The 9818-nt window shown below is 44.1% G+C and overlaps 1 protein-coding gene across 4 annotated transcripts; it reads right to left on the reverse strand.

Moving 5' to 3' along the window:
- Nucleotides 1-1119: 1119 nt before the first annotated feature.
- LOC136478250 (uncharacterized) lies at nt 1120-7234 on the reverse strand. Of its 4 annotated transcripts, none has more exons than XM_066476613.1 (6): nt 6907-7234; nt 6107-6274; nt 5835-5966; nt 5583-5734; nt 5175-5444; nt 1120-1310 (listed from the first exon to the last, which is right to left on the reverse strand). In XM_066476613.1, exons 1-6 carry the CDS (start codon nt 7199-7201, stop codon nt 1293-1295), a joined length of 1035 nt encoding a protein of 344 aa, XP_066332710.1. In that variant the 5' UTR covers nt 7202-7234; the 3' UTR covers nt 1120-1292. The 4 variants fall into 4 exon arrangements, with proteins under 4 accessions (XP_066332710.1, XP_066332708.1, XP_066332709.1 ...); XM_066476611.1 differs by lacking the exon at nt 1120-1310 and adding an exon at nt 2255-2290; XM_066476612.1 differs by lacking the exon at nt 1120-1310 and having other exon boundaries at nt 5014-5444; nt 6913-7234.
- Nucleotides 7235-9818: the final 2584 nt, after the last annotated feature.

The following is a 9818-nucleotide window of genomic DNA, read 5'->3' on the forward strand; positions in this document are numbered from 1 at the left end:
GGCATACTTCGTGTTGGGCCCCAAGTTATTAGGACCGGACCGGAGATCGAACCGGCGAAGCTGTCGGTTCACTGGTCCAACAGTGGCACTGTGGCAGGCGCAGGCGCATGCGCCCGTCACCCGGGGACCAATCAGGAGCAGGCGCAGTGACACACGCTGACTACCAGCATCGACTCGGCCGGTTCGCATGGAACCGCCCGGTTCGCCGGTTCCGTAAAAAAACGGCCGGTTTAACCGGTTTTTAGCGGTTCGATTGCACAGACAGTCTTTTAAGTGAACCGGACCGGTCTAAGCTCTGGTTCGGTCTTTTAACGGTCCAACCGCCGGTCCGGTCCGGTCTGAATAACTAGGGTTGGGCCCAGTTTTGATGCAAAATTTTTTGCAAAATGAGCACGGTAGCATTTTCGTTGTTATTTGACAATTAGTGTTCAATCATAGTCTAATTAGACTTAAAAGATTCGTCTTGTGGATTTTGTCTAAACTGTGTAATTAGTTTTATTTTTTATTTATATTTAATGCTTCAGACATACGTTAAAGATTTGATGTGACGAAAAATCTTGAAAAATTTGGTAAAACGAAGTGGAACTAAAGATGGCCTTGTCTTCCGCCCTTGTCAGTTCCGGCCTTTTGAACGCCACCGGTTCCTTACTTCCAGGCGAAGCGTCGCATTGCGGGAAACGATGCAAGTTCAGCCTTCTCGACAGTTCTAGTGAACAGTAGAGAGATGCGATGCCCCTTACTCCTATTCTGTAGCTAGCTTTGATTGCGTTCTAGTGGCGCCTTCTCGTCTGTTCGAGGGAACAGTAAAGAGAGGGCGATTTTTTCCTCCACCTCCTGCGGAGTGAGATTCAGGCTCGGGAGTCCACTGGGTGCTTCGTGATCTTCGACGCGAGGTACTCAGCTTGCTCCTCCTCAAATCGAATCTGAATCCTGCAGGATTCGGTGCTCCCGTTTGCCGGCAGCTGTGGCTCGGGGATTCACTGCCCTCCCTTGGCTTGCGTGTGTCGGGAGCAGGAGGGTGCTAGAATCCTAAAAGATCAGGGACTAGGAGGAACTCTGTGTTCAATGGAGAAGGAAAATCTGATGCTGTCGATGGACAAGCTGAAGCAGCATGCTGGTGAGGGTAGTGGTCACGCTTTGCTAGATGACAAGATGGCTGAGATGATTGGCCGGCTGAAACTCACAGTGGAAGAAAGTGATGCCCTCAAAGTGGCTGATGATATTGAGGATTTACTCGCCACATCCAAGTGCGCGATTATTGGTAAGGTTCTCTCTCAAACATATCCAAACAATCATGGCGGCATTGCGACCTGCATGGGGAAATCTTAAGGGTCTAAATGCAAGCTCAATATGGAATAATCTTTTTATTGCAGAATTTGGGTCGAAACAAGATAAAGACCGGGTTTTGGATGGGTCGTCTTGGAATGTAGGCAAACGAGTTGTCGTAATTCAAGACTTTGATGCTAACTTGAGACCAACAGACATTGTTTTTAATCACACGTCAGTTTGGGTGAGAATAAAGAATCTTCCCTTTGGCTTAATGAATAAACATTGGGGGGGAGGAGTTAGCTAAAAAAATTGGCATCATGGAGAAGCTAGATGTTGATGCTCAAGGTCGGGCATGGGAGCTTAGTGAAAGTTAAAATTGATATAACTAAACCCCTACGGAGGGGTGTATCAATCTTTTCAGCAAAAAAGGCAAGCAAAGGGGTATGAGATATAATATGAAAAAAATACCAATATATTGTTACTCCTGTGGAATAATTGGACATTCATCAGTAGAGTGCCCTACACCAGCGGAACATGACGAAAATGGCCGGTTGTCGTATATTGTGGACCTGAGAGTCCTAGATGGAAGGAAGAAGAAGATTTTTGAGGAGTTGTGAGGTCACAGTTCTAGTTTACCATAGAGGTTCTGTAATGTATTAAGTGGACGGAACACAGGATCAAGGGACTCGGATTCTCAACATTCAGATGATCAATCCAAGAATTTTGACTTATTAGGACAGCAAAATCCGGAGAGTTTTAATAAGAAAGAGGATCAAATAATTTCTCCAAATTGGAGTCATAATATAAGAGATCAATATATGATTCCCAAAACAACGACCAAAACCAATCCCAGGCCTGTAAAGGGAAGTGTTCAAGAGCATAATGTGTCAGGTCAACAAAAGAAAAGGAAGCAGGTGAGAGTCTTGGGAGGAGGAGAAAAGTGATGGTTCTTTTGATCACACAGAAGATATGGAGGAGATGGCCATTGTGCTTGCTCGTCTTAATGATGATGACATATGCACTGAAGTTGAAGAACAAGAATCAATAAAAGAAACAAAAAATGGACTCTGAGAATGAACAGGCAGGATTGCACTGAAGTCTTAATGATGATGACATATGCACTGAAGTTGATGACATATGCTCGTCTTAATGATGATGACATATGCACTGAAGTCACATCTCATATACTCAGTTTTAGTTCTACTGAGTCTAAAACCTTTGGACTCCAAAGTCTCCCGCCATAACTTCAGTTTCTGATTCAAAGTCTCAAAAACAGGAAAAAAAGAGAACCATGAATCGCTAAATGTACTTAATGTTTGTCACCATTTTTTTAAACAAAGAAATAAAAACTGCTAGTAGAAGATTTAGTAGTACCAAGGCTGATGCAAGATTTATTACATGTCTTTGAGTTGGCAGCAAGTTCATGCACTGTACTTATTTTCAATTCTACAGGGCCTGTCTTGCAATTATGGATTGGATGACCTACCATGTCTCATTATTTTTGAATTTTTTTGTACAGTTTTTGTACCATCCTAGATTCTCGAAAATTGTTGTTTCAATATTTGCAGTTAGAATTGACACGCACAAATGTTTGTAATAACCTGGTCCAAACATTGGTTAGCTGGAACAAATGAGTGTGCATTGGGTGAGAGGTGGGGATCAACCCAATCCCCCCTTGTTTCTGCGGCTGATAAGTCGGCTGGTGCTATTTTGTTGTGAGAAAAAAACACTGTACCATGACTGATAAGCCGGACTGATAAGTTCAAACGAACAGGCTGCCTCAGTAATATGTATGGAGTGAAGAGGAGTGGATATGATGCAGTGAAGAATTTCCACCGAGCGCACACTTCTTTCAGATTCCTGCTCAGCCACCTCTCTGCTATGCTCTCCTTCGCCAGTGCCGACGCCTCCGCCCGCGTCCCTCCACTTCCGGGTCTACGCCTCCACCTCTGCCCGCGGCTCCTTCCTCTGGTCTGTGCCTGGCCACCTCTCTCTGGGTCTCCCTCGTCAGCGCCCACACCTCCACCCACGCCTCCACCCCCACCAGCAGCTCCGCCCATGCCTACAGTTCCGCAAGCAGCTCCTCCGCACCCTACACCTCTGCCCACAACTCCTCCTGTGCCTCCCCTGCCGGGACCCCTGCAGCTCCGCCCTCTCAGGGCCTCTGCAATCCTGCAGTGGCATCTCCCTCCACGACGCCTGGGGACGGACACCTCAAGCTGCAAGATGAGCCACCACTCTTACTCTGAAAGTTGGTGTCTGTGTCTACTACTCTATTGTTGTGTTACGACTATAATTTGTGGTGAATTTGCGCGGCTGTTGAGAGGATGCTCAACGCCGAGCAACTATTGAAGTCTATTTACCTGTAGATGAAGTTGTCTCAGGAGGGGCTAGGGGGTAATTCGGCCTCAGCATTGTCGGCTGCTCCAACTAAAGCATATCTAATCTCTAATAGCTAAGCCATAGCTGAATTGCCGCTAGATCTTGCTGCCATGGCTGAATATACTAAGAGGAAGGCAATATCATCAGATCTTGGATTAAACTATGGGTTTTAGCCAGACATAGGGCCAATGTATTTTTTGCAAAAAGATTGTCCCTTCAGGCATTAAAAGATTCAAGCAACACCTTACTGGGGGTATATACTGATGCAGAGAAATATCCTAGAGCCCCTGCAATAGTTAGGCATGAGAATGTATGCTTACTTGGTCTTAGTCAAAGACTCAGTTACCTATGGACACTGTGGTGGAGGCAGGAACAGAAGGTGAACATGGGGATGGTGTAACAGTTCAAGGTGGAGGTGGTGCTTCTGCTGCTGGTGAAAATGAACCAAGTGATGGGACAAATGAACAGGCTGCAAAGCAAGTTCCAAGTTCTGGGACAAAGTCAAAGCAAGCGAAAAAGATAGCTGAAGGATCAATCACTAACTTTGTGGTTTCTGCTCCACCAAAACCTCAAACAGAGAAGCATTCCAAGTCAGTGAGTTCTTTGCTTTGCAAGAATCCAGAAGTAGTTGCAGAAAGACATAAATCTAAGATGTCGCAGGCTCTTAAGTACTCCACAAAGACCAAGGAAGCAAAACGAATAGTAGATGATCATGTGGCTGAATTTTTTTTTATGAGAAAGCAATACCATTCAATGTCATTAACTCAAGAAGTTGGGAGATTTTGGTTGAATCCATTGGGCAAGTTCAAGATATTGATATTGTTAATGTGAGCAAGTTCTTTTTACTTTTAGCATTGCTGAATGCTGAAGTTTTCTTATTTTGTACACAATAACCTTAGTATGATCTGACATAATCATAGAACCATATCCCACCAGACCTTTTATAGATTTTACCGGCCCATTCGGTAGTGATTTATTGCAGCCGGAACGGCTGCAGCTGCAAGCTTTTGTGCTGGTGTCTACAGTAGTTTGTTCCTTGGCTATTGCAGCTGCAGCAGCAGCACAGCCACAGCAAGGCTTACTGAACATTTACATTTGGACTGTACATATAATGCATATGGACTGACAGGTTTCATTTTTGTTTGAACACCACATATGACACAGGTAGAGCTTTCTAGAAACAATACACATCAGCTTATTCAATGGCTTAACTTCTTCTCTGTAACTTCCTTGCAGGCACCAAATAGAGGAGGCAAGCTGCCAGGTGACTTTTGTAGATGCACAACATTGGTGGAATGCAAATGAACAATGTTGAGGCATAAACGTGCATAGCACTGATGTTCAGATAGTTCAGAGTTTGCTCATAAATCTAAAACAAGCACTTTCTAGACTTCTTTTTCTTTTAAATCATGTGGGTGGTTTAATAACATGTGTTTGAGAAAATGTCAGAGTGCTCGAAAAATTATGATGCTCTTGTAGCAACGCACGGGCAACTGCTAGTCAAGTATTAAGTACATTCTTACCTCAGGAATTGAGCCACCAATGAATAGATAGTGATTCCTTTGGTGGTCACACGGATCCAATGCTAGTATCTTCGTCCGCCTACAAATCAATCCAAGATCTTTCTCCCTTGCTAACACACAAGCTTCACTACCAAACTCAAGCTCAGGTTCCAATGATGCAACTTGTAACTTTGAAGCTCCCATAACCTTAAAAAAGGCAACTTCATAATGTTTGCTGAAGTACAATAATGTCAGATCAGAAGTGGTTCCATCTAACAGGTGAGCAGTCACCTGAAAAAAAAAGATGTAAGCAATTAAGCAAACAACGCTAGCCTAAGATTAGACATGTCAACATAAAGAACAACGGAATATCGACCAAAAATCCAAGAACTAACGGAATATCGACCAGATATCCAAGAACTTATTTACCTTGGCATTGGGAACGTAAACATTGTTATCCTCCCAATCATCTAATGATACCTTTGAGGCTATAATCTGAGATGAAGTGACAACAATAGCAGATTTATCGCTTTCATCCCACTCAAAGATAGTACCATTACAGCTATTGATCTCTTTGCCATCTGCAAATTAATACAAAGTAAAAAAAACTCAACTAATATAACAAAATATGGATTTGCATCTATTAATTAACAAACTAAATAAGAGAGACATTAGTAATACCATGAGAGGAAGAAAGACGCAGCACAGACTCGGCCACATCTAGAATTGCATTCTTCTGCTTCAGATTATCCCAATCAGTTATATTTCGGCCATAATTACATTGTTTAAGTGTGGGTAGCTGTTGTTGCCGAGCTACAAATATTACAAGAGCATGCATCAGAACCGTATATAAACTCGACAAAAAAACAATTAAATAGACATGTAGATGTAAAAGAACGAAAGAAAAATAACTGTTGGATTAGGTATAGGGAGAGAAAAAGAAGCTCACAAACCTAATTTCTTGTTGTACTTGTGAAGATCTTTGTGATAGGCATCCACAACCTCTTGGTCTGAGTTGTACTCATACACTATTTCCCCATTGCTAGTTGTTTTTTCCACGAGTAGAGACTTGGGGCGACGGAGTGGAGAGCTATAGTCAGAGGAATCGGTATCCTTCAAACCTGTGAAGCAAATTTGATTAGGAGTATATATCATGAATACCTTGTTCAAACTCTAAATAGCCAATTCATACAATATCTCAAAATTTGACTAAATTTATAAATTACTCATTGTTCTGACCCTATCCTTTAATTTATATAATTAATTAAATACGAATATACAATAAACAAATACAATGCGGATATCTATAACAAAAAATCCAAGAAAGTTTATTTGGGTGGCCAGGATGAATTCTGTCTTTAACTGATAAAAAACAGACAAATAGATTTCCGTCCAGGCTAAACCTATCTGGACGGCAGCACTGTTTTGGTGACTAAACCTAAACCCTATCTGGACAGCAGCACTGAATTGGTGACTAGTCCTAAACCCTATCTGGACAGCAGCACAGTTTTGGTGACTAGTCCTAAACCCTATCTGGACAACAGCACTGTTTTGGTGACAGTCCTAAACCACTAATATGATCATGATCATAACGAAACTAGAACCATTTGAATCATATTGATGAAAGCTAACACTTCCTTGTTGACGAAATACTAAACTATCAATTCCAAATCAAAAAGAGAAATTCATCAGTGTAACCAACCTTAACAACACGAATTTGAGAATAATTCGAAAAGTTTCACAAAATCCTAACCTTTACCATTATTCCTTTGAGGAGAGAGGGAAGGATCAGTGTTCTTCTCCAAAGAAGCAGGTGGGGGCGATGATTTGGCAGCCGTCCTCCGACTCTTCGTCTTCCTCTTCTTCTTCTTCTTATTCTTATTCTTCTTCTTCTTCTCAGTTCCCTCTTGCATGTCAGGCGGTGCATCGCGTTTCTTTGAGCGGACGGCAGTGGAAGCCGCTTCCGGAGCGTCTCCGGAACTAGTAGGGATGGCGATCCCCGTACCATTCTTCCTTGCCTCACTATCGCTTTCTCCATCCAGATCCATCGTCGCCGCGGCCTACACCAGCGCGAAGGCGAGGCGGAGTGCAGGCGCGACGGTGGAGTGCAGGCACGACGGCGCGAGGCGGAGGCGGACCACGGGCTGCGCGGCCGCGGCGAAGAGGAAAGGGCGCGGGGGGACCGGCGCGACTGGAGAGGAGTAGGAAAGGGCGCCGGCGGAGAGCGGCCGAGCAGCGCGCGGAGGTCGTCCTGGCGGCGATGGAGATCGGGATGGGAAGGAGAGAAGAGGAGCGGTGGGTGCGGTTCGGACGAGGGGACGGGGAGAGAGCAATTTAGAAGAAAGAGAGGAGGCGGACTGTCTCCAACAAGGAAGCTAAATACGACACATTGGGTTAGGCTCAGAAAAAGATCATGCACCCATGCAAAAAGCAGAGCCCATCCCGAAGCTAAGGCTACCTCGCCCGCCTGGCCTCGACGTTCACCTGCGCCACGGCCTCCACGTGGGCGCCTCCACCTCGTGGAAGTAGGCGGTGCACGGGTACGTCGTGCCGGCGTTGTTGACGAGAACGCCCACGTCGCGGTCCTCCACGACGGCCACCACCCTCGCCAACTCACGCCGCGCGTCGTCTCCGGTGACGGCGAGGTCGAACGCCACGCTCCGCACCTTGCACGACGGCGACGGCGCGGCGGCCAGGACCTCCTTCGCTACCAACGCCGACACGGCCTCATCGGTGACGGTGTCCACGGGGAACACGGTGCCGGTGGTGTAACACCTCTGGTGTTACGATCTTGTTTAGCACCGCAATTTAGGCCTAAGAAAAATTTTTGAATCAAGTTTTCTCGGATTTTAATTTAAAACGTACTTGAGGCGATAAGCGAATCCTATGTGATTTAGTTTCGTGGATTCAAATCAACGCTAAGTCAAATTACTCAGTGCGTAAAGATATTTAGAAATATCGAACGACGATTCTAGCGAACGGTTCGTTCTATTAGATTAAGCATGAAAAACAACGTTTATAAATAAAATAAAATACATTAATAAATAGAACGATATACATATATATATATATATATATATATATATATATATAGCTTTTGAATCAAATTTAAATTCGAGCTTTGCTGAAATTTTTCTGTGCCTAGACATTCTAAATTATCTAAATTAGTAAACCGTTATATATATATATATATATATATATATATATATATATATATATATATATATATATATATATATATATATATATATATATATATATACACACACACACATGTTACGACGGTACTCTAAAACAAAGAATTAGAAGAAAGGGCAACATATACTTTGTAGCGACTGACTGTATAAGTTGACTGACTGTTCCTCGATATTTCTTTTCTCCGCTCGTCTGCTTGTTGGTTACTGCTGTCGTACTGGATGTTGCTTCCTCGCGACCTCGCGCGCATGGGCCTATCGGCCTGGCTGCGCTGGCTGCTTGCTTCGATTTGATGCATCGCGCAATCCTTCCTTGTTTGTTCGCCTACTGCGCCACGTGCTCGTGGTCGCTGCCGGTCGGTCTGCTCCGCTAACAGTTAGCGAGCTCGCTCTCAGCTCCTTCGCGTGCTCGGCCGAACCTCTGGTTTTCCTCTCGTTCTATTTCTGCGTCTGCGGTCTTGTCTTGCCTGCCTCCGTCCTTGCTTGTCTTGAATTCAACCTTTTTCATCTCCGCGGTGCACGCCTTGCTCGTGCAGATAGCGCTGCCTCCCTCGCGAGCGCGCGTCGCGCCCCCGGCCCGTGCTGGTCTGCTGCCGCAGCACGTGCCTTGGCCGCGCCTGCCGTGCTCTGCCCAGTGTCCGCACCACCATTGCGCCCTGTGCCCGCCATCGCCCGGCCACCGCGCGTGAGAGCGCGCGTGTCTCCGTCTTTGATGATATTCTTAGGAGCTATATAATTAATTTGGGACACTTAATATGATAAAAATATAAATTTATAGGAATTGTTGTGATAAATCGGTGATAGTGTTGAATCTGAAATTTTTACAGTACGCTCTTAGCAATATTAGGTACTCGTGGTAATTTTTTTAGCTCCAGAATAATCAGTTTGCTAGGTAGCTAATAATGCTCTATCTCGAATAATTGTTAAATCGATAGAACGAAATAAAGAAACCCATTGGGTTTATATAACTAAAATAATCATTGAGAAATAACGTCTTATTCGACAACATGGATATATAGCCTAAGTACGATCGTCGTTAGAGCTATCTCGTTAGCTTATGAGGCGTGATCGGATTTCTAAGCATTTTGGCTGTCGTTGATTATTTATATCTACGCATTTGCATCAATGCATATTATATAGGTACGATGATGAATCAACGGATCAATTGAAGGATGATTGTGAATCCGAAGATGGTGTAATGGTATTCTCTCCAGAAGATGATGCAATGGGCTTTCTATCCAGATAATGGTGTAGGATTTGAAGATGCAGATACTAACTTCTTAATATATATCTTACCCAGGCAAGCCCCGGTGCATAACCCCTACTTTTCCACAGTTTAAATTATATTTGTGCATTAAGTTTTAAAGAGTTGAATGAAACCCACTTGCATATATATCTTTATCCTATGAGTCTTACTAGCATGACAGGATCGTGTAGAATGCTATGCTACAGGACTCCGGTAGAAGTCGAG

This window comes from Miscanthus floridulus, chromosome 8 (genome assembly GCF_019320115.1).
Source record: "Miscanthus floridulus cultivar M001 chromosome 8, ASM1932011v1, whole genome shotgun sequence".
NCBI lineage: Eukaryota > Viridiplantae > Streptophyta > Magnoliopsida > Poales > Poaceae > Miscanthus > Miscanthus floridulus.

Bases quoted from the DNA above. Each gene is read 5' to 3' on its own strand.
- LOC136478250 (XM_066476610.1), bottom strand. From the start codon at position 7,201: ATGGATCTGGATGGAGAAAGCGATAGTGAGGCAAGGAAGAATGGTACG. The intron at 5,967-6,106 runs GTTTGTGAGCTT...TAATATTTGTAG, and splicing joins CAAGTACAACAAGAAATTAG to CTCGGCAACAACAGCTACCC. The intron at 5,445-5,582 runs GTAAATAAGTTC...TTTTTTTTTCAG, and splicing joins TTTACGTTCCCAATGCCAAG to GTGACTGCTCACCTGTTAGA.